Here is a 26,181-nt window from a genome sequence, read left to right on the forward strand (position 1 = left end):
TATTTTTTATTACAGGTAACATAGCTCGTAACTGTCACTGCACGGTTGTCATGCGATATTATTTTGGAAAATTCGTGGTGTTTTCGCAAATTCTCTATAATTATGCGACTTCCTAATTACTTCAAACCGTGATCCGATTCGCATGTCTCGGTTACGATCAGTCTAATTCATCGTATCCGTACAATTTGTGGTGTTGCAGTAACAACAGCTACGATGGATAACGGTGCGATACAAACACTGGAGACTGCAGCCCAGATGTTGATGGTATGACTGAAATTAATATCTATAAATCTATCCTAAAATTACACTAGACAATGACATATTCTAGCTTTATTATGAATTCTAGGACAAGCTTAAACCGGGTGCTGTGATTCATTATACGCACTAGGATTAGGTCTAGGATTTTTATTTGATAATAAAGTCCTAATTGAATATTGTACAACCAATTCTAGGATTGGACGAAGACAGACACTAATTGATAGTTTTCACTCTGTTTTACTTTTACTAATACTAGACACGAGTATGCTGAATCCTTCATTCTGTTTTGTGACAATTATTTTAGAGTAAGGATTATCAGTTGGGCTACATTAATGTAATTATATCTTGGGAGAGTAGGTTTTGTCTCTACTTATTTTACTAGAACCATGTTTTTGTAGATTTTTTTACAAACAAAATCGTTAATATGCTGCCATATTTGATATAATAGTGTTATTAACACATAAACATATAAATAGTTAGAAAACTTTATTCTTTGAGTAAAGAATAATATTTAAAAATACTTTCTGGGAAGCTTTTAATTTGGTTAATGATCTATGTTATTAAACATACAAGCTACTGCCAGCAACTTTACTGATGAATAATGTCTGATGTCAATGAATAATGATGATGATGATTGATAAAAACTATCCTATTTATAAACTATCAATTTTTTTTCATTTGTAGGCCCCACCAACACTGGTGACATCAGATCAGCGGCATCAAGCAGAAAGCGTGTTCCTAGAGTTCAGGAGTACCAAAAACCCTTATCAACTCTGCAGGGAGATTCTAGAAAAGTCTAGAACAGACTATGTCCTATTTGAAGCAGCCGGGCTGCTAAAGACAGCGCTTATCAGAGAATGGACATTATTGTCGGAAAGCGATATTTCTTCTCTCAGAGAATATTTGCTGAATTATTTGCTGAGGCAAGACACACCGCCGTTTTTGAGAGAAAAATTGTTGCAGGTATGTGTTTGTTGCTAAATAGTGCGCAAAATAAGTGCTTTGAAACATCTGCATTTATAACAATAGACAATCAGAGGAAATAATTTTTGCAAACTTTATTATAGCTTGTATATATACGGTACGTGTTTTTTCAACCATTATTTCTAGTCATATTCTGCAAGGTTTTATACATTTTGGCTGATTAGATGTTGGGACATTTTTTGCTGTTTCATTATTGATCCCATGATGAAAGTTCAGTACTTTCACCTGACAGAAGATGGCTAACTGGTCGCAAGCGGTGTGCAAATGAAAGCCATTTACTTGATTTGCTGCTCGCCGCGCCGAAGCGCTGTATGCGTCCGCGGTGTTAGTATTAAAAATAAAACAAAATCTAAAATACCTATAATTCAATATTTCTTCCACAGACAATAGCAATAATCATCAAAAGAGGCAGCATAGACGATGGTGGAAGAGAGAGAAAGGCTCTACTCACAGAGTTAGAGAAAATCATTCTAAGCTCACCCATAAGTCAACAAAAACTCGCCTGCTCTCTAATCCTCGCTATCATGCAAGAATACGCCATCACGGTCAAATCAGCCGACGTAGGCTTGATATGGGAAGTGCACTTTAGACTTAAGAAATCCTTTGAAGCGTTAGACTTAAAAAGAATATTCAGATTCACTGTCAGCGTTTTAGAACAAATAGTTCGCTCCGGACATAGGCCTGAAGGTGAACAAGCATTATTGACTAAGCAACTACTAACTATAGTCGAAACGGTACTATGCTGGGGGCAAGTGTCTCCGCTACTACCAAAGCGATTAATCGGAGCATTTGAAGCTATATATGAAAGTGATGCAGCACCAGCTTTAAGGCTAAGTTTAAATTGGAGAGACACAATATTACAACCAGAGTTAATCGCTCTATTCTTCGAGATACACATGTATGTGAGAACGAATCCTGAATTGGCTAGTCCGTCTTTAACTTGTCTAGTACAGCTAGCAAGTTTAAGCGGTGTAGTGGTGTCCGCTAGTAATTTAAAACAGCAGTATTTGGAGAACTATGTGAACAGTTTCTTGAATATGATGGCAAACATTCAGCCGATGGAGAGGGAGATGCTCGGTATATCAGATATATATCGGCGTCTGATTCAGTTCTTCGCGCCGAGTATGATCGCGAATACGCCGCCGACTTTGCTGCAGAATCTGACGACGCTCACTTGCCATTGTATTAGAGGAGCTGTGGTGGAAGAAGGGGTAAGTTCAACTTTTTAGTAACAGAACATTATGTTATTAAATATTTTGATTTAATTTTTAAGTAGTCACACTACTATTCAATTTCAATTTCAATTTCAAAGCCTTTTATTATCGAACATACAGTTAATAATATTTAATACAATATTTATTTATTTATTTATGTGTTTGCAACAACCGTCGGCTCGACGTGTCATTTTGACACAAAGGCCTCCTCCATTGCCTTCCATGCTTCTCTGTCTCTGGCTAGTCGGTTCCATAGTGGACCAGCAGTTTTCTTTAAATCATCTGACCATCTCTTGTATTGTCTGCCTTTTTTTCTTTTTTTGTCGTAGCGTGAGGTCCACTCAGTCAGTATGTTTGACCATTTCTGCTTTTCCCTGAGCATGTGGCCCGCCCACTTCCATTTTAGAGTTTTTGATTTTAGAGTAACATCTTCCAGTTTTGTGATCTCTCTTATTTCCGTCGCCCGTTTTCTGTCTCTTTTTGTGTACCCTAAAATGCTTCTTTCCATTCCCCTCTGGCACGTTATCAACTTTTGTGCGACTTTTCTTGTTGCGGCCCAGGTTTGGCATCCATATGTTAGTATAGGCAATATACACATATTGAAAACTTTTCTTTTTATTGAGATGCGGTAATCTTTACTTTTCATAATAGTTTTTAGAGACCAGAACCTGTTCCATGCATTTGTGACCCTTCTGTTCATTTCTTGTTGCATTTGGTCTGACATAGCGATGAGTTGGCCCAAGTAAATGTATGATTTCACCCATTCAATGTCTTCCCCGTCCACTGTGATTGGTACTTCCATTCTGTTGGTCATAATTTTAGTTTTACTTTTATTTATTGTTAGGCCAACCTCTCTGCTCCTGCTTGTTAGGTCTTGCAGCATGTGTCTTAGGGACTCTGGATTGTTAGTCATGAGCACAATATCATCCGCAAATCTCAGATGACTTAGTTTCTTGCCGCTTACATTTATGCCTGTATCAGTCCAATCAAGTTTTTTAAATACTTCTTCCAGCACGCAAATGAAAATTTTCGGTGAGAGTGGATCACCTTGTCGGACTCCTCGTTTGACAGGGAACTCTTCTCCTAGCGACTCTAGTTTGACTTGGGCGGAGCTGTTGCTGTACACGTTCTTTATTAGTTGTATGTATTTTCTCTCAACACCTTGATTTGCTAGAGCTTGCCAGATGTGGTTGTGTTCCAGAGAGTCGAATGCTTTGTTGAAGTCGACGAATGCTAGGTATAAGGGTTGTCCATACTCTTGGCATTTCTCAATGGTTTGTTTCAATGTGTGCATGTGGTCCACCGTTGAGAAGCCCGATCTAAATCCTGCCTGTTCAATAGGCTGCTGTTCCTCCAAGTTCTTTGTGATGCGGTTTAATATTATTTTTGCGAATATTTTATAAATATTAGACATTAGACTGATGGGGCGGTAGTTGTTGATGTCATCTTGGTCTCCCTTTTTATGAATCAGTATTATGTTGCTTGTGGTCCACTGTATTGGAATTTCCTCTGTCTTCATACACACTACTATTAATAAATTATAAACTGAAATAGATGTCATACTAAAGAAAATGTGACAAAGCCCTACAGTCGCAGAGGCGGAGTATAGTTTATAAAGGGTAAGTTCTTTTAATAGTATTCTTTGGCCAATTTCCATTTATCCCAGCTGGAGATTATCGTCATCAAAGAAGTTTCTGTTAGCACTTGACCAGCAAGTCTTATCACAAGCCGCTTCATAGAATTATTTACATAGCAACAATGTTGCATATCAAATAATGTTTCAGTTTCAATAAGCCCTTGTTTCATTTCATATTAATTTTATAACCATGTCAGGCCAAATGCGGTAGTGTTGGAACAACCTAACTCTGCATGGCATTTGCAATTACAATGTAAGGCTATATATATTAATGACAAATGTCGCTGGCCAAAATAGCTAAAAATCTCTGGCAGTCTAATATAGTATTTTATACAATCGTGAAATAATCTCGTACCTTACTTAGGCAATTCAGCAAGCTTCGTTGCCTAAACACGGTACTCGACTGAAAAGCTTGATTATATCACTATTGTATACAATACTTTTTCTACGAGTCAACAAATGAATATTATAGTTGACTAAACTGTATCGAAACGAATATTATAGTTGATTTGGGGTCCCATAATGATAAAAGTATGCGATTTCACTTTGGTATACGAAGTCTTAATTCAAGCATTGCAGTCGACGAGTATAATAATATTTTAATCCCACAAACAGAAACTATTTTGTTCAAATTTGTTTTCGCGTTGTGCTGGGATAATTTTAGCTAGGTTAAATTCTATTTAGATTTGATTTTTAAATTCAAACTTTGATAAAGAAGTTAATATTTATTTGGCACTTTAACTAACCTTTTGCCATCGCCAAAGACGTCAACTGACGCGCGCAGCTACAGCCCAATATCAACTTTCGTGGATTCTGACAAGGTTCACGATGACGCGCCGCACACGATAGGCGCCGCAAAAAATGCACCTTTAAATATAACGTTCAAGTAAATAATAACATTATTTCAGGTAAACGATGACTCTGTGTGGCGAGAATCCCTGAACAAATTCCTCCACTCTTGGAGTTCCATCGTCCATGACACGGACGGATATTCGGCAGAGACGCTCACCAACCCGTGTATAGAGATATTTAACACTTATCTACAATGCCGGTTGGCACCGCCGGATGGGACAAGGTATGTCATACAAATGTAGACTTTATGACTATTGGGATAAGGTAGAGAATCTCCAAATCAGTTCGATTGACAACGATACGGACGGATACTCGGCAGACACGCTCACCAACCCGTGTATAGAGATATTTAACACTTATCTACAATGCCGGTTTGCGTCGCCGGATGGGGCCAGTACGTCATTCAAATGTAGACTGTATTACTTTTGGGACAAGGTAGAGAATCTCTAAATAAGTTGGATTGGCAACTACACGGACGGATACTCGGCAGAGACGCCCACCAACCCGCGTATAGGTAGAGATATTTAACACTTATCTACAATGCCGGATGGGACCAGGTATGTCATACAAATGTAGACTTTATGACTACTGGTACAAGGTAGAGAATCTCTAAATAAGTTCGATTGGCAACGACACGGACGGATACTAGACAGAGACGCTCACCAACCAGTGTATAGAGATATTTAACACTTATCTACAATGCCGGTTGGCACCGCCGGATGGGACCAGGGATGTCATACTAATGTAGACTTTATGACTATTGGGATAAGGTAGAGAATCTCTAAATAAGTTCGATAGGCAACGACACGGACGGATACTCGGCAGACACGCTCACCAACCCGTGTATAGAGATATTTAACACTTATCTACAATGCCGGTTGGCGCCGCCGGATGGGACCAGGTACGTCATACAAATGTAGACTTTATGACTATTGGGATAAGATAGAGAATCTCTAAATAAGTTCGATTGGCAACGTCACGGACGGATACTCGGTAGACACGCTCACCAACCCGTGTATAGAGATATTTAACACTTATCTACAATGCCGGTTGGCGCCGCCGGATGGGACCAGGTACGTCATACAAATGTAGACTTTATGACTATTGGGATAAGGTAGAGAATCTCTAAATAAGTTCGATTGGCAACGACACGGTCGGATACTTGGCAGAGACCCTCACCAACCCGTGTATAGAGATATTTAACACTTATCTACAATGTCGGTTGGCACCGCCGGATGGGACCAGGTACGTCATACAAATATAGACTTTATGACTATTGGGATAAGGTAGAGAATCTCTAAATAAGTTCGATTGGCAACGACACGGACGGATACTCGGTAGACACGCTCACCAAACCGTGTATAGAGATATTTAACACTTATCTACAATGTCGGATGGGACCAGGTATGTCATACAAATGTAGACTTTATTACTACTGGTACAAGGTAGAGAATCTCTAAATAAGTTCGATTGGCAACGTCACGGTCGGATACTTGGCAGAGACCCTCACCAACCCGTGCATATATTTAACACTTATTTACAATGTCGGTTGACACCGCCGGATCCAGGCATGTCATACAAATATATATCTTATTACTATTGCAGTAAGGTTATTTAAATATCTCATTGTCCACAGAGGCGTGGACAGCAGCGACAGCTGCGCCAACGACATTAAAGACGACGTGGAAGACGACGAACGTAAACAACACAGCGACGTGTTGTTAACTATCGGCGCCATCGCCAGGAAAGCGCCCGCACATTGCTGCCATGTGCTCTTCACAATACTACATGAGCGTAGTAAGAGGTGAGCTTAGCGACAGAGCAAAACGAGGTCTTAGCGCCGGTGTCAAATTGTACTAGTAACCATGGTAACTCCAGGTTTAACCGGTTAACCCCGGGCTAGTGAATGGTGCAAGTGTCCCTCCACAGGGCTTCTCCCGGGCCAGTGGGATCCATAAGGGATTCCCCCTGGGTCATCAAAAAAAAAAAAAAATGGTGCAAGTGTCCCTTAGTGTCAACCTGGATGCACTGTTTTTATGTGCAATAGGGAATATTACGCGAAACTCTGCGTAGGGGGCGCCACTCCCAAAACCAGTCACAATCTAAGGGTCTACCGCAAACGAGAGAGTTGAAATTTTGTTATCTAACATCTCCATCGCTTGCATATTCGAGAGATAAAGAGGCAGATAGCTGAGTTTCGATTTCGCGTTTCCCGGTAGGCCCTTTGTAAGCAAATCGCCTTGATATATCAATGTCATGTTTTATTGTCTGTGAAAACTTGTCAAAAAACAGTTTAAGGCACAGTATGTATAAGTTACTCTATGGTTTACGAAAGACGCTAGTGATGCATTTTGGCGGCAAAACATTGCAGTAATACTATATTGTCTGAGAGCGTGATTAAAGTCAAAGTCAATATACTCAGTTAAAATAATAGCTTTAGTCTTCACTACATAGTATAAAACAAAGTCGCTTCCCACTGTCTGTCTATCCTTATGTATGCTTAGATCTTTAAAACTACGCAACGGATTTTGATGCGGTTTTTTTTAATAGATAGAGTGATTCAAGAGGAAGGTTTATGTATAATTTGTTAACCCGTGCGAACCGCTAGTATCTTATATTCAGTGATCGGGGATTTCTATGCCACTTGGGATGAATGACCTCAATCATTATGCTAGTATGGATATGCCGCGGGATTCCGGGATTCGTGTGCGATATAGGAGAGTGTTTTGGCATGTTACTGTTAATCAATTAATCATGCATTGCATATATTATTAATATTAATAATTGAAAATTTGATCACAGATCAATTGAATATATAAATAAAACCACTAAACTCGCATTACCTTATCAGTTTTGCATTGACTTTCAACGACCGAGTCGAGACCCATGTTTTTTTACAGTCCTTTATTTTATAAACGAATTACCAACACCGAAATAGCGTTTACTTTTCGAACAGTTTTGTTCCTATCGCGGGCCAAGTGGCGTATCCATATTACCATTTCGACTTGATATCCCGCGGTGTGGCATAGAAATCCCCGATCACTGCTTATATTTGAAAGAAAGAAAGAAAGAAAATACATTTATTTATGACACACATATGACAAAAACTTGTTGACACATATACAATGTATATATTATATAACATAAAGTGCAAATGCCATAAAAGGGTCACAACTCAGCATGTAGCTGGCAAAGCCAGCCCTGTTCTTCCGTTGTGACCCAGGTGTACGCCGTTCGACGACGAGGCGGCTATGCTTTAATTAACTAATTAATAACTAGATCTATAACTATACCTAAAACATAAAAATTAAACTAAACTATTACATAAAAATTAAACTAAACTATTAATACACTGCAACATTGCGGCAATTGCCGTATCTACAAAAGCCCTGACAGCTGTCACTTGGCGTTGGGAGCTAGGGTTGCCAGATGGTCGGGATTCGGCGGGATTCTCCCGATTTTTAGCATGTGTTCCCGATTCCCGACAAAGTGAAAATTGTCCCGAAAAACAGCTTCACGTTATAAAACAATAATTTCAAGTTCCGAACTGTCGTCGAGCGAGCAAGCGACCCGCGTCGAGCCCGTCAGCGTGCGCGCGCGGCGCGCGTGGCGAAATTGCAGCTGATGTAGTGCTAATAATGTAAAATATCGTTGTTTTTAATACAATTAATTTAATTTGAATGGTTTTTTTCCCGACTTAAGGCCCAAAATCCCGAAAAATTGATACTTTTTCCCGATAATAGCGCCTTTCGATCTGGCAACCCTATTGGGAGCTGTCAGCTGGCCACACGTCACTGTTGTGTGTCTATGTATCTGTTGTGTCTGTAGGTTGGAAGAGCATCTGCAGCTGATGCATATGTGCAAGCTGTCAGTCAGCGGCGGCGAACACCTGATCAGTCTGTTCGAGGACCTGCACTGGACCCTCATGATTGCAGGTAATCTACACACATCGAACCAATTTAGAGAAACGCAATAAAAGTTAAAAGCGGCCAAGTGCGAGTCGGACTCGCCCATGAAGGGTTCCGTATTTAGGGGATTTTGACGTATTAAAAAAAAACCACTTACTAGATTTCGTTCAAACCAATTTTCGGTGGAAGTTTGCATAGTAATGTACATCATATATTTTTTTTAGTTTTATCATTCTCTTATTTTAGAAGTTACAGGGGGGGGGGGGACACACATTTTACCACTTTGGAAGTGTCTCTCGCGCAAACTATTCAGTTTAGAAAAAAATGATATTAGAAACCTCAATATCATTTTTGAAGACCTATCCATAGATACCCCACACGTATGGGTTTAATGAAAAAAAATTTTGAGTTTCAGAAGTATGGGGAACCCCCAAATTTTATTGTTTTTTTTTCTATTTTTGTATGAGAATCTTAATGCGGTTCACAGAATACATCTACTTACCAAGTTTCAAATGTATAGTTCTTATAGTTTCGGAAAAAAGTGGCTGTGACATACGGACGGACAGACAGACGGACAGACAGACAGACAGACATGACGAATCTATAAGGGTTCCGTTTTTGCCATTTGGCTACGGAACCCTAATAAAAACAAATGTTGAAATTACTTTAGGTGCTGTAATCCATAGGAAAATACGGGTTCTATAGGGAATATTGCGCGACAGTCTGCGTAGGGGGCGCCACTCCCACAATAAGTCACAATCTAAGGGTCTACCGCAAACGAGAAAGTCGGAATTTTGTTATCTAACATATCTATCAGTATCACTCTTGCATATTTGAGCGATAAAGAGGCAGATAGCGCGTTTCCCGGTAGATAGCTGAGTTTCGATTTCGCGTGTCCCGGGTAGGCCCTTTTTTAACAAACCGCCTTGATGTATCAATGTCATATTTTATTATCTGTGAAAACTTGTCAAAAACAGTTTCAGGTACAGTGTGTACTGTGTATAAGCATAGAGAAAAAAATACATAGAGTGCTCACTCCATACATCAGTTCAGACTATTAATTTCAGTGTCTACATCTAGCATCGAGTAGCGGAACTATCAGTATTGCTACTTGACAATAGATGTAGCACCGACCGGAAAGTCTTATCTCAACAGCATAAGACTGCTAGATGCTAATAGTCTTTTAGGTACTAAAACTGATGTACGGAGTGAGCACTCTATGTGTTTTTTTCTCTATGGTATAAGTGCTGCACTCTGGCAGCAAAATATTGCAGTAATACTCCCTATTGGATATGTTGTTTGACGTGTTGGGTTGGTCAGATGGAAGTTGCTTTTGCTAAATTTAAATAACGGGCCCCTGGTTTGTGTTATCTATAATATTGTTTTCAGGACATTTCCTCGCGATCGACTGCACCGAGGGTGAGACAGTGATGATGCCTAACGAGATAGTGCAGTTCAGTCTCCGAGAAAACGCCAACGTGGACGCGTCTCTGCGATATCTAGTGGGGGAGAGCGCTAGCACTGACAACGTCGATCCAGTGCTTAAGTAAGTGGCTCATCGTCTTAACACATTCAGTGCCGAAAACCCGACTATCGGGTATTTTATGATTTCGTTCCAAGGCCGGACGACCCGATAGTCGGGATCGTGGTACTAAAGCTTTATATGAAGAATTCATAGCGGCCCCCTTTTTTAACCGACTGCCAAATCTCAAAAGGAGGAGGTTATCAATTCGGTTGTATGGTGTTTCTTTTTTGTTTTTTTTTTTTTTTAATGTTACGCGATATCTCCGTTATTACTGGGCCGATAATTTTTTATTGTATGTATATGCATACAGCATACAGATTGGTCCCGTTTTTTTTCAAAACCCAGTTCTGATGATGGAATCCATGAGGAATCGGGGGAACTCCTCAAATCTTAAAGGCATACATATGTAGTGATTATTGTGTTTTTATCAACAAATCAAGCATATACATTAAAAAAGCGGCCAAGTGCGAGTCGGGCTCGCCCATGAAGGGTTCCGTATTTAGGCGATTTATGACGTATTAAAAAAACTACTTACTAGATCTCGTTCAAACCAATTTTCGGTGGAAGTTTACATGGTAATGTACATCGTATATTTTTTTTAGTTTTATCATTCTCTTATTTTAGAAGTTACAGGGGGGGGGGACACACATTTTACCACTTTGGAAGTGTCTCTCGCGCAAACTATTCAGTTTAGAAAAAAATGATATTAGAAACCTCAATATCATTTTTGAAGACCTATCCATAGATACCCCACACGTATACGGGTTTGATGAAAAAAAAAATTTGAGTTTCAGTTCGAAGTATGGGGAACCCCAAAAAATTATTGTTTTTTTTCTATTTTTGTGTGAAAATCTTAATGCGGTTCACAGAATACATCTACTTACCAAGTTTCAACAGTATAGTTCTTATAGTTTCGGAGAAAAGTGGCTGTGACATACGGACGGACAGACAGACGGACAGACAGACGGACAGACAGACAGACATGACGAATCTATAATGGTTCCGTTTTTTGCCATTTGGCTACGGAACCCTAAAAAGTGACATTTGAGAAAGTGGAGCTGCTGATGATGATCAGAACGGAACTCTTCAACGACGCATAGTTCACGTTTGGCGATTTGTCCTCTTCGTTATGTTTGTTAAGCATGTTAAGTTTTTAAGCTACATTTTTGTCAAGCTTGAGTTCTGATGATAGTAGTTAGAGAAGTCGGTTTTTTTCTTTTAAAGATTATTAAATGTCTATCGTTAAATTGGAATAATCACAATTATTTACCAGTAGCGCTAATGAGCACGTTGAATCGTTGATGGGCTCTTAAGTCTCACCCAGGACAGTAAATTTTTCCACTTTTAAATTTATATACAGACGTTTCTGCTTGATACAAAATTATTTGTAAGGGCAAGGCGAGTAGGTATCCATCACAGACAAGACATCCTCCAGACTGAGCATAGTAGCGCTACCCCCTCTGCCACAAATATACGGTAGTTTTACTCCATTTTCGAGTCAAAGTGTCTTTGTGTGACGTCCGTGTCTTTGAACGGACCAATCACGGCACGGGACTCGCTTACCTCGTCCCCCGCGCCCCAGTATTTTTGGCGGCATCGGTTTCATGAAATAATTGCTCTAAACTCCGTCTAGAGGATTCCTAGTCTATGGCTTACGTGGACGAAATCGCAGGCGGAAACGAGTATACAAAAAATCACTAAGATCCGGCCATATGACACATACCTACCTTTTTATTAAACATCTTATTCTGTCTATTGATGATCCTTTGAAAACTGTATTCTACACGTCATACATATTTCATTATGAATTTTGAGATGAAATATCTAACGGTCTTTGTTGAAGGTATACAGAACACGCGCCAGATTACATCAAGGAAAATATTACCGTAAAAGTTTCTGCTTTATTTAAGGCTTTTGGAATATTGTATAAGTACCATACAAAAGTATTTTTTAAGAGATTGTAAAGAGTGAGAACTACACTTTTTTAATTAAGGCTCAATGAAAAAAAATCTTTCAAAATAAATTAATAACACTAAAACCTATCGTTACATTTTGCTGTTGTATTAAAAATACACGCTGTATAAGTCGTAAAAACGATGATAATTATTCATGCATTACATTATTTTTGTCGTGGAATTCAAAATAGTGTTTCGTGTTATTTTTTAAATATAAATATACTGTACACATACCTGCAACAATATGTTACTCTTCGAAGGCCGCAAATTTATGTGACACGCTCTTATGGCTCTACAAATAAGATCGTGTCAGATATTTTTGCGGCCTTTGTTGTGTAACAATTATTGCAGGTGACTGTACGTACGCATGTTATATTAGACGCATGAAAATATTTTATTTCAGTACATATGGCCCTATTTTCCCGCACTAGTGCGTAAAATAGCACTTTTCGTGTGTATTTCAAAAGTTTAAAGGGCCATATACTGCCCTGCTAAGCCGAAAAGCGCTATCTCAAAAGAAAATTCATTGCTAACTTATACTTTAGTTTCTATACCTGAGAATTCCATTTTCAAAATTATTTTTTTTTGAGATAGCGCTACTTGGCTTAGGAGGGCAGCATATGTACTGTAAAACGTTGTACGATACACGTGCGAATAGGTAATTCGCCACTCGTTTCGAATTTCCTCTTTTCCGCACTTGTATCCTAAATAACTATTTCATTGCAGGCTGACAGGCGAAATACTTCGCATCAGTGCTTATGAATGCGCCGCCCTAGAGGCGGGACTCGCGGGGGTATTCTCCCCTGAACTGTCCGCCACAGTGTCGTGGCTGCTCAAGATATGGGCCAACTCGTATCTCATGCCGCAGCCCTCTTTATACTCCGAGGTTAGTATACAAGTTAATTCCAACCTTAGCGCGTTAACAATAAGGTTGAGATACGCATCAGCTGGGAATGTGTCTAGAGGCGGGACTCGCGGGGGTATTCTCCCCTGAACTGTCCGCCACAGTGTCCCGGCTGCTCAAGATATGGGCCAACTCGTATCTCATGCCGCAGCCCTCTTTATACTCAGAGGTTAGTATACATCAAGTTAATTCCAACCTTAGCGCGTTAACAATAAGGTTGAGATACGCATCAGTTGGGAATGTGACTAGAGGCGGGGGTGTTCACTCCGGAGCTCTCCGCCACAGTGTCGTGGCTGCTCAAGATATGGGCCAATTTTTAATGTTTCCTTAACTTAAAACTAACTCCTTTTTAGGGTTCCGTAGCCAAATGGCAAAAAACGGAACCCTTATAGATTCGTCATGTCTGTCTGTCCGTCTGTCTGTCCGTCCGTATGTCACAGCCACTTTTCTCCGAAACTATAAGAACTATACTGTTGAAACTTGGTAAGTAGATGTATTCTGTGAACCGCATTAAGATTTTCACACAAAAATAGAAAAAAAACAAAAAAATTTGGGGGTTCCCCATACTGTGAACTGAAACTCAACATTTTTTTTTTCATCAAACCCATACGTGTGGGGTATCTATGGATAGGTCTTCAAAAATGATATTGAGGTTTCTAATATCATTTTTTTCTAAACTGAATAGTTTGCGCGAGAGACACTTCCAAAGTGGTAAAATGTGTGTCCCCCCCCCCCCTGTAACTTCTAAAATAAGAGAATGATAAAACTAAAAAAAAAAATATAATGTACATTACCATGTAAACTTCCACCGAAAATTGGTTTGAACGAGATCTAGTAAGTAGTTTTTTTTATACGTCATAAATCGCCTAAATACGGAACCCTTCATGGGCGAGTCCGACTCGCACTTGGCCGCTTTTTTAATGTTTCCTTAACTTACAACTGACTTATTTTCCCCCAGATGGCACCCATCCTAGAGATGGCGTTCGGTCGGTCGTCGCGCGGCGCCGTGTGGACGGTGCGCCGTCTGTGCGCGCGCGCCGGCGCGTGTCTGCGCCATCTAGCGGCGCAACCCGCGGCCGCCACCGCAGCGGCACAACTACTCACTACACTAGCGTTGCATCATCACAAGTATGTAAATAAAAGTTACTTTAACCCGAAAAAAATTCCTCTTTGACTAAAGATGACCTAGACATAAGATACTCGTTTTCTTTTACGAGATTGACACCCTATTATTGTATTTAGGGCATTTTCGCGAGAAGAGATCCAATTAACTTTTTTTTCTAAGGTAGGTAAATTTAATATTTTTTCTACTCAGAATAACGATCTCTTTAGATCTAGGAGAAAAAGGGTAGGAGAAAAAAAAAGTTCCAAAATTTTCAGTAATTTTACTTACTTTCCATGTTGTAACCGCCACGCCGTACAAAGTGTTTGAAAAATTGTTACGGATTGGAAAAATAGGACGCTTTTTTTTTCTTCTATTAGGATCGAAAGAGCTCGTGATTATGAGTAGAAAAAACAAACAAACACAAAAACAAAATGACCTATTTCAGAAAAAAGTTGATTGGATCTCTTCTCGCGAAAATGCCCTTTAATTAAATTATTACTATTGTAATATAGTTTTTACCTAAACGTTCCTTGCATGCTCCTATATGCTCTATCGACAGATCAATATACATATTATTTTCAGGCAAAATCCACTGGCGAGTTGCGAAGAGTTCTTAGCCCTGGTGGCCTGGGAAGCGACCGGCAGTAACCTGCCAGGCGAATTAAGGAAGGAATTGCATAGAGCTTTTGCCATCGCTGCAACGTATGCCGAAGGTATGGACTAAAAAAATCCCCTGGCGAACTGTAGTAGGGGTCCTTATTGACCGAAGCGTAGCGAAGGTCTACGTTTTGACTCGGGCATTTTGCTTTTGTATGTCCGGATGTTCTCCTCTACAGGTCACAATTCTCAACCGATTCTTGTGAAATTTTGTGACCAGATTCTATGAGTAAATAAAAAAATTTTGTCGATCCCATTTTTGGAAATTTTCAAAAATGGAGGAGCTGTGATACCTCGCGCTTAAACAAATAGTCGTATCAATATCATAAAAATCGCTAAGGAGCTTCTGGGGCTCAAAAGGCACAAAACTTGCGCGGTGACTAGAATACTGACTGGACACTGTAAGTTGAACAAGCACATGTTTCAAATTGGCAAGAAACAAGATGCGACATGTAGGTTCTGCCAGGAGTCAGAGGAGACTGCAATGCACATTCTCTGTTCCTGTGGACCACTAATGTCAAAAAGAAGTACCTACTTAGGGCGGCATGTATTGCAACCCTATGAGGTACAGAACGTTACGGCCCAAAGCATCTGTAATTTTCTGGATGCAACGGGCATTAGTAATGAACTTTAAAGGGCCGTCACAATAGATCAATACTTGGTCGACGTGACACTCAAAGGCCCGATACCACCCCAATAATAATAATAAATCGATATCATAAGAGTATTTTTCTCAAAAATGGACGGCAAAGTCGACGTTGCCGGTTAAAAAATAGGTCGCGAAGTGCGTAGTTTATGGTCATTCAAAAAATTAAAAAGTTAAAAACATTGCAGTCTCGATTTCGGGACTGCAATGTCGCATACAAATTCCATTATTTAACGAGTTCCAAACTTTTTAAAACTTCAAATGGCCATATCAAATGAAGGCATAGGTCCCTTAAACAGCCAAACAGATGATCAGCACTTATTATTATAAAGCCTATAACAGACTATCGCACCGCACCGCGACCTTGGAGCGTCGCACCCATAAGTGAGAGCGAGAAACAGATATCTCTTTCTCGCTCTCACTTATGGGTGCGACGCTCCAAGGTCGCGGTGCGGTGCGATGATAGTCTGTTACAGGCTTAATGTTGGTACCGCGACTATTTAGGTGTCTCAAATAGGTTAGCGTATTTTCAGCAGAAAAATACACTTCTTTTTTTTTTTAAAGGCGGCAAGCTAATTTTTTTAATGGTTGTATTTTTGTCTGTGAAAATTAATGGAAAATTAGAACGTTGCTTCTGTAAGTTCTGTAAAATATTTCTATTTCTTGCACCATTTTTGAGAAAAGCACTATATATGACTCGGCTGGAAGGCTACTTGCTGGCTTCGGATTCAATTAAACGGACTCCCAAGGTCGTCCGTTTAAAACGAATCCTCAGCCTGCAAGTAGCTACTTCCGAACCTCGACAATAATGTACTATTCTTTTTGAGACATATTTACATAGTAAATGGCAAAAAATGCAGAAAAATTGTATTGCTGGTTTAGGCGGTATTTAGACATTTAGTTTGTACTCGAGAATGAGTAGCCGAATTTCGTCAGTTTAGCTAAGAACTATCATGGCGCATTTTGTAAACAATCGCTTTTTTTGTTTGCACACAGAAAGTCTGGGTTCGATCCCCAGTAAGACATAACTTTTTGTATTTTATTTTCACTTAAACTACTTTTTTTTTAAATAAATTAAAATCTTTGTATTGTTGATTGATCAAACCGCTGTGTGGCGCTGTCATCGTGCACGGTCCCAATAAGCTATGCTCGCGCGGTCTACAGCTCACAGAGCCACTAGTTATACTTATAGTTAGTTTTTTTAGCATTAGAAAAAAGGTAAACAATCTTAACGTGTCACGGAACACAAGTCACGGCAAATATGTAACAATTATGAATCATATACGATTATTTACACTGTTTTGCTTTCATAAGTAATAGTTATGCTTTGGTTTTCTCCGATAGCGGTGCCGTCATATAGCGGCCGTCTCCATACAAATACTACGACACCCATATTTAGCCGTATTATTTAGTATGGAGACGGCCGCTATATGACGGCACCGCTATCGGAGGAAACCAAAGCTTTACTGATTTTTACAAAGCGTTTTTCAACTAAAAGACACGTCAATATCGCATAACCTTTTTCTAATGCTAATTAAAAATTAAAAAACACGACTGCAGTTTAAAAGCGAACTGAAAAGCTAAAAATAATTTTTAGTTATGTTAGGTACTCAACTTAATGAATGTAAAATATAATATATAAGTGTTCTGTCAGGGTCGTAAACAGCAAACGGAAAAGTTTAGGCTCATTTAGGATCGTGACTGTACCTGCATATTTTATTTCGATTGCAGTCGGGGACCTTGATATATTGAATTTTTCCCATTCACAGGTCCCCGACTGCATCGAAATAAAATATACAGGTACAGTCACGATCCTAAATGAGCCTAAACTTTTCCGTTTGCTGTTTACGACCCTGACAGAACACTTATATATTATATTTTACATTCATTAAGTTGAGTACCTAACATAACTAAAAATTATTTTTAGCTTTTCAGTTCGCTTTTAAACTGCAGTCGTGTTTTTTAATTTTTAATTAATTTATTTTATTTTATACATTTTAGTGACCATACAAACCAACCACATTTTTATACTTAAGTTGCTTCAAGGAGCTTTCATCATGTTGATATTTGATATTATGTTAGCATAAAACGTGCTTAAAAACCTAAATAGGTCGGACCCAAAAACCAGACGTATTGAAAAGTGCTATGGCTTAATATCTCTGCAACTACATAATTATTTCCCATTAGTTGGCTTTCGGCCTTCGCAATTAAGATACTTGGGGAAGCTGCAGAAAGCATGCACCTTTCTTACGTTCCGGGCCTTCGGCCCTACGCGAAGGTCGGCCTTCGGCCTTCGCAATTAAGAAACTTGGAAAAGCTGCAGAAAGCGTGCACCTTTCTTACGCTCCGGGCCTTCGGTCCTACGCGAAGCTCGGCCTTCGGCCTTCGCAATTAAGATACTTCGAGCTGCAGAAAGCGTGCACCTTTCTTACGCTCCGGGCCTTCGGTCCTACGCGAAGCTCGGCCTTCGGCCTTCGCAATTAAGATACTTCGAGCTGCAGAAAGCGTGCACCTTTCTTACGCTCTGGGCCTTCGGCCCTACGCGAAGGTCGGCATACGACCTTCGCAATTAAGATTCTTGGGGAAGCTGCAAAAAACGCACGTTGCACAAGGTGCACACCTTTCTTAATCTCCGGGCCTTCGGCCCTACGCGAACCTTCGGCCTTCGCAATTAAGATACTTGGGGAAGCTGCAGAAAGCATGCACCTCTCTTACGCTCCGGGCCTTCGGCCCTACGCGAAGCTCGGCCTTCGGTATTTGCAATTAAGAAACGGGAAACTGCAAAAAGCGTGCGCCTTTCTTACGCTCCGGGCCTTTGGCCCTACGCGTGCTCGGCCTTCGGCCTTCGCAATTAAGAAACTAGGGGAATTTACAGGAAGCACACACCTGCCTTACGCTTCGGAGCGTCGACCCTATGCGGAGTTCGGCCTTCGGCTTCCGTTTTTAAAATACTCGGGGAAGTTGCAGGAAGAGCCCATCTGTCTTAAGCTCCCAGTCTTTGCATCTCGTAAAATATTGTTTCACAACAGTAGCACGTGTGCTCCGGGATTTGCAAAATTTGTCGGGCAAAATTAAAATCATCATCAAAGACCTGCCTTCTACAGTCATGGTAATAGTGTCGCATACCTGAGAGACTTTCTTCATGAGAAGAAGGTATCTCTTGTGCACGTCCTGACGCCGAGTACTAGCGGCTTTGCGTCAACCTCGTGACACGTGCAGTGGGAGACTCTAGGTCCCGGACAAGTGATGCGTGTTCACGCATCTGAGTAAGTCTTGCCTCGTGTGCAGCAGGAGACTCTATCTCCCTCATCATTGAAGCATACTCTCGCTTCTGTGCCAAACGCTTATCACGAGATTTGGGAGACTCATGCTCACGCATTAATGAAGCGTGTAGGCTTTTCTGAGTCAGCCTCTTAGAACGCGCAGACAAGGATTCCTCTTGTCGTCTTTGTGACATTTGTGAGCGATTTGTAGCTAATCTTGCTTCTGTTTGGTTGTCTGTTCCACGCCTTACTAGGGAATACCTATTTTGGGCAGATTTTTTGGAAATACTCTGCTTTTGTTCGTTAGACAGTTGAGAATAATGTTTAGACATGTTTTCTTTCACGCTGTCTAGCCTATTTTTGCATGAACGCGGCGATTCATTCATACGCTTATCGATAGCTTTACGTGCCCTACTTGTTTTTTTCGAAAGAGCCATTTTCCATAGAAAACTGTTACATTCTATTCAAAGTCTCAAGTTAAATCTTATAATAAACAGCACAATATGTTTATTCAGAGTACCTGAGCATTTCTCAAATAATTTGTAAATTTCGATCATATCTTAAATTTCTATAAAAATTGGTATGCTGGTAAAGTACATGAAGCTGAACAATTTCCACCATATTTCCCAAAATGTCCAAGAAAGTTTATATGAAACATTCCTTTTTTGTTACCAAATGTGTAAGGAAATCTGGTAACAAAAAAGGATGTTTCATACAAACTTTCTTGGAAATTTTGGGAAATATGGTGGAAATTGTTCAGCTTCATGTACTTTACCAGCATACCAATTTTTATAGAAATCTAAGATGTGATCGAAATGTACAATTTTTTTGAGAAATGCTCACCTAGTCAATCGTTCAAACCGTTCCTTTCGTATTTGACACTTTCGCAATTGAAAATAACGTAAGCGCCACGTATGACGTTGTCTGTATAGCTGCAAAGAGAAATGTCATTAGCGCGATGTAGAACATTTCGTATTTTCTTTACAACGATACAATTAAACATATAACTTATATGTATTGGTATGATCGCCTTAAAAAATCCTTTCTTTTAATATCCCATTCAATAGATTTAGACAATTCATTTATCTTTGCGTTATACTTATATTTTGTAAAAGCTTGTCCTACCAAATGTATAGTTAAAACCATATTTTGTGTACAGTTTTAGAATCGTCTTTCAAAATCCTTTATTTTAATACCCAACTCGATAGGTTTATAAGTTTTATTTTTGTTTCGGTTGCACAATTTGCAGTGCATAATCCGCCATATTGGTTTTGTGATGACGTCACATAGCCTATGTTACTCGGGATGACGTAAGGATTCCAATGATATCTCAAACACCTAAATCGGTTCAAGCACTTAGCTGTTATGGTGTAACAAAGAAACTTACATACCCACATACAAACATGAACCCTGAAAACAATACACTCTTTTTTTGGGGCAGTCGTGTAAAAAAACGAACTATAGCTAGTAGTTTTGAAGGTGTGGAGCAATCTGTCAGATGAAAGGAAGAAAGTCACAGATGTAGTGAATTGTAGTGCATAATCCTTTACCATCGTATTTTAACGGAAACGTACGAACGTGTAATGCTATTTCAGTCAGTCTCGGTACTGAGGTTGACTGAAGAACTGAAGTAGCATGACAAATACGGCAGTTTCCGAGATAATACGATGGTAAAAGATTATGCACTAATACATCTGTACATGGCTGACAAGTTCTTAAGCTGTGTGTTAAGCAATTTCGATGTTAATTTGAAAAAAAAAGCGGCCAAGTGCGAGTCGGACTCGCCCATGAAGGGTTCTGTATTTAGGCGATTTATGACGTATTAAAAAAAAACTACTTACTAGATCTCGTTCAAACCAATCTTCGGTGGAAGTTTACATGGTAATTTACATCGTATATTTTTTTTAGTTTTATCATTCTCTTATTTTAGAAGTTACAGGGGGGGGGACACACATTTTACCACTTTGGAAGTGTCTCTCGCGCAAACTATTCAGTTTAGAAAAAAATGATATTAGAAACCTCAATATCATTTTTGAAGACCTATCCATAGATATCCCACACGTATGGGTTTGATGAAAAAAAAATGTTTGAGTTTCAGTTCAAAGTACCCCAAAAATTTATTGTTTTTTTTTTCTATTTTTGTGTGAAAATCTTAATGCGGTTCACAGAATACATCTACTTACCAAGTTTCAACAGTATAGTTTTTATAGTTTCGGAGAAAAGTGGCTGTGACATACGGACGGACAGACAGACGGACAGACAGACAGACATGACGAATCTATAAGGGTTCCGTTTTTTGCCATTTGGCTACGGAACCCTAAAAAGTACTTTTTTTGCCCACGTCAGCAATTTCCTTCAAATAAATCCTTGGATTTCAATAAAATAAGCCCCTTAAAAGCATAAGCTTTCTAGGTATTATGTTTCATCAAAGTCGGTACAATTTCGGAAATCTGTTTCTTTTCTGCCTGTTTTTTTTTCATGAATTATTAGGTTTAATACAATTTTGTTTTGTATATATTTATTCCGCAGGTGAAGTCCGAAGTCGCCTCCTCGCGAGCACAGTGGCTTTACAAGAAAAACTGATGAACATTATAAACATGGAGTCGGATACGGAACCCGTACGGAATATGCTAGCTGACACGCTTGACTGCTTTATTGGGGTCACAGAGGGCGTGTTTGAGGTAAGATTATTTGTAAATGTAAGCGTATTATTACCGCGTATTTTGGTATACTTGGATTTTTTTTCGACTCACGAGCTGAAAAAAGTGTCCAAAACTTTTCGTATATTTTCGTATTTCCATTCTGTTACCGTTAATTTGGAGAAAGTAGGGAATTGTAAAAAAGTGTTTTTCTTTTCTACAGAATTATCCGAATCGCCGTCGTTTTCTATATGATGTGAAAAACTAATTTTCTAAGCTTACGCCGATTTCTGGTTGGTCAGATGGCAGTCGCTTTCGTAAAAGCCAGTGCCTTCGCCAATTCTTGGGATTAGTTGTCAAGCAGCCCCTAGGCTCCCATGAGCCGTGGCAAAATGCCGGGACAACGCGAGGAATATGATGACTTCAATTTCTGACGTACCTACGTCATAAAAAAATCTTAATCTTCTGGGACGATTTTCCAAATTTATATGTTTTATTAACATTCCCAATATTCCCATGTTACCAGGTGGGAACCATGGACGAGCAGTTCATGATGCTGATCGGCGCGCTAGACAAGATACCCGGTATAGTGTACCGGTACCACAACTACCCGGGGGTAGTGCTACCTGCCCTCAGGTTGCTAGCCAAGAGCGCCAAGCGGATGCTGCACTCCGTACAGCCTCAGAACGTTAGCAAGTACGTACATTCCATTTTCATATTTCCATTGTGTTACTTTCATACAGGTAACGGAAAGGAATGAAAGTTGTGACGATTTTTTACAAGATTTTAAATATTTTGGCCGTTATATCTATATATAACGGCCACGGGTGTTTTACCATAACTACCCGTTACTATTAGCTCTCAAACTACCTTCAAAACTAACTGAATGCTGCACTCCGTTCAGCCGCAGAATGTTAGCAAATACGTACATTCCATTTTCGTATTTCCGTTTCGTCACTACAGGAGAGGAATGAAAAAATTGCGACAACTTTTTAATAGTGAAACAAAACTTAACATATGTGTAAGCAACAGTTGAATATTGTAAAGCGCGCGGTAATTTTATACGATTAACGCAGCGTTGAACGCTTGCGAATAACGGAATGTAGGAAAAATGAAAATACCGCGTAAAACAATGTGGTGTCGTTAGATTATCTGATGTAAAAAGGGTGTGCGGTAAACGCATTGCGTTTAACACTGCATTTAACGCATAAAACAACCACTCGCTTAATAAAGCTATGTTCGGCACGATTCACCAAGTCCGGATTCTGATCTTTATGTAAGGATAAACAATATATTTTTCAAATCAATCTTATATAAAAATGTAACGTTTAGAAATTGTTTCCAGATTCCTCGAAGTGTGCAATACAACATTTGACGTGTACATGCGGTGGAACTCTGGCAAGATATCCGGCATTCCACAGGACGCCGAAGAGGAGGCATATGAAGTAAGATAACTTTTTATTTTGCAGAGTGTTGCGTAATATTACCTATTGTGTGCGTACCTTTACGTTTTTCGTATTTCCATTTTATTACTTTAATACACAGGTAACGGAAGGAAATGAAAACTTGCGATATTTTTTTACAAGATTTTATTTAATGATCTGTCCGTTATATCTTTTTTTATTTATTTATTCCATAAAAAATAAATAATTCATCCATATCACTAACATTCCAAACTGTATATCAGTTTGTTAGCGGAAAACCACGTAAAGTAATAGTTATTTTCGATACAAGTGCGAAAAAGAGGAAATTCGAAACGAGTGGCGATAAATTAATACACGACCGAAGGGAGTGTTTTAAATCGACACGAATTGCGAATTACCTATTCGCACGTGTATCGAACAACGTTTTACAGTACATATGGCACTTTAAAGTTTCGACATACGCACGAAAAGTGCTATTTTACGCACTAGTTCTGAAAAGTAGCCCCATATGTACTGTAAAATAATTTATCCGACCCATTTCGTACCTTGTCACAATAACAATCAATATGAAAGTCGCCTGAGACCTCATACTATGTACAAAATAAAGTACAAAATGGGTAGGAAATAAAATTATTTGACTGTACTGTATGTTTGTTCATTTGTTACTAAATCTCACTGATTCCATTTTCCCCAGGACATCTGCGCCCTAATGGAGGTGGTGTGCTCCATCGCCCGCTGCGGCGCCGAGCGCGCCGTCGGCGACACGTGTGCGCGGGGCCTTAGATTACTGCTGCCCCTCATCACGCCTTCCTTGCTGGCGCTACCCACGCTGGCGCATCAGGCGTATCGCACCCTTCGCGAGTTACACACGGCAGAGCAGGTAAGATACTTGTCTAACATTATTGCTGCCCCTCATCACGCCTCCCCTGCTAGCGCTACCCACGCTGGCCCACCAGGCGTATCGCACCCTTCGCGAGTTACATACAGCAGAGCAGGTAAGATACTTGTCTAACATTATGGCTGCCCCTCATCACGCCTCCCCTGCTAGCGCTACCCACGCTGGCCCACCAGGCGTATCGCACCCTTCGCGAGTTACACACGGCAGAGCAGGTAAGATACTTGTCTAACATTATTGCTGCCCCTCATCACGCCTCCCCTGCTAGCGCTACCCACGCTGGCCCACCAGGCGTATCGCACCCTTCGCGAGTTACACGCGGCAGAGCAGGTAAGATACTTGTCTAACATTATTGCTGCCCCTCATCACGCCTCCCCTGCTAGCGCTACCCACGCTGGCCCACCAGGCGTATCGCACCCTTCGCGAGTTACACGCGGCAGAGCAGGTAAGATACTTGTCTAACATTACTGCTGCCCCTCATCACGCCTTCCTTGCTGGCGCTACCCACGCTAGCCCACCAGGCGTATCGCACCCTTCGCGAGTTACATACAGCAGAGCAGGTAAGATACTTGTTCTAACATTACTGCTGCCCCTCATCACACCTTCCCTGCTAGCGCTACCCACGCTGGCCCACCAGGCATAGGTAAGATACTTGTGTCTAGCATTATTGCTGCCACTTAATACTCCTTCCCTACTAGCGCTAGCGCTACCCCGTAGCGCTACACACAGCAAAGTAAAAATACTTGTTTGTGGTCTAAAATAATTACTGCGTCTCATGACATGACAAGGAGGAGGGGGGAGTCACTTTAACTACATCTGTAACCGAAAATGTATTTTGATTTTTTTATTCACTGTTAACAGTTAAATAACTACTTATTAGTTTTTGCAATGAATCGTTTTATGAATGTATTTTATTCCTAATCGGCTTCGTGTTATAAATTTCTAAAAATGTCAAAAAAATTTATATTTTTTGTTAAATTAAAATAATTTTTTGACAAAAAATCTCCAAATTCAGGCATATTCTACGACGCGATCGTCAGTTTGGGTTGCGGATAGTATATCAGGTCGATCCTTGCTTTCCAATAAGAGTAAGGCCATCTTAATCATAACATTCATCTTGTTGTAATGGAATTTCAACCATACACAAAATATGTAAAGTTTAGTTTCTTTTGCTGCATTATATTGAGTCGACGCGCAGAGGCGCATACGGTACCACAGAATGAATAATAGTACTAGGTACATAAGACTCACTCTCTAACAAAACGCGTCTGTTACGATCAGCACAGATATCGCCGCTAGGTGGCGACAGCGCCACGCGCGGCTTATGGCTTTCCCCAAAATTGGTGTGGAACGGATGTACTTTTAGGTACCTGAAGCAAAGCGACGAAATCGCGGAGTGAGACACGCCTGACGGTACTTCAAACTTATGTTCTATATGCAATGAAGAAGATAGTAATTTTTTATTATGTGCATCGCACCAAAAAAACTTATCAATACAATCATTTTGACGACCGGTCTGGCCTAGTGGGTAGTGACCCTGCCTGCTAAGCCGATGGTCCTGGGTTCGAATCCCGGTAAGGGCATTTATTTGTGTGATGAATACTAATATTTGTTCCGGAGTCATGGATGTTTTCTATGTATATAAGTATGTATTTATCTATATAAGTATGTTATATCGTCGCCTAGCACCCATAGTATAGTATAGTACAAGCTTTGCTTAGTTTGGGGCTAGGTTGATCTGTGTAAGACGTCCTCCAATATTTATTTATTTATTTATTATTATCATTAATTCAACAATATTTGTTCTTACAGCTAACAATCCTACCAATAGACGATTTCAACATGGTAGTAGCCGCTTTACGCGTCGGCCTCACCGCCGTATCTTGCGACGTGTCCACACTCTGCTGCGACACAATCGTAGGCCTCTCAAACAAGACTCGCACTTTAGGCGACGACAACCCATACTCTCTATCCCTTCTAACTCTAGCAGAGCTACTCCTAATGTTGATAATAAAGATGGAAATACCTCCAGACTCGATACCAGCGGCCGGGGCAGCTATATACGCTTTAACATGCGTCAAACCAGCGCTTTTAGAAGGCCTCGCGCGCCAACTTATAGAGGCCTACGCTGTCAACGATCCAGCTAATGTACCTAGATTGGAAGAGGCCTTTGGGGTACTCACAAACGGGGTACTCTTCGATGGTTCGAGGCCCCATAAGGTGCGTTTTCAGGACAATTTCGATAAGTTCCTTGCGAGTGTGCACGGGTTTTTGATTGTGAAATAATTGTGCAGTATTGTAATTTGGAAGTCGAGT

The 26,181-nt window shown here is 40.1% G+C and overlaps 1 protein-coding gene across 1 annotated transcript; it reads left to right on the top strand.

The window, feature by feature from the left end:
• Positions 1-26,181, top strand: LOC134651473 (exportin-4-like). Its single transcript, XM_063506584.1, has 15 exons — positions 1-264; positions 943-1,221; positions 1,626-2,453; positions 5,001-5,167; positions 6,581-6,748; positions 8,773-8,879; positions 10,242-10,398; positions 13,059-13,218; positions 14,195-14,364; positions 14,924-15,054; positions 21,437-21,588; positions 22,073-22,242; positions 22,892-22,991; positions 23,665-23,850; positions 25,678-26,181. The coding sequence occupies exons 1-15, from the start codon at positions 214-216 to the stop codon at positions 26,149-26,151; spliced, it is 3,300 nt and encodes a 1,099-aa protein (XP_063362654.1). The 5' UTR covers positions 1-213; the 3' UTR covers positions 26,152-26,181.

Source organism: Cydia amplana, chromosome 10, assembly GCF_948474715.1.
Source record: "Cydia amplana chromosome 10, ilCydAmpl1.1, whole genome shotgun sequence".
Lineage (NCBI taxonomy): Eukaryota > Metazoa > Arthropoda > Insecta > Lepidoptera > Tortricidae > Cydia > Cydia amplana.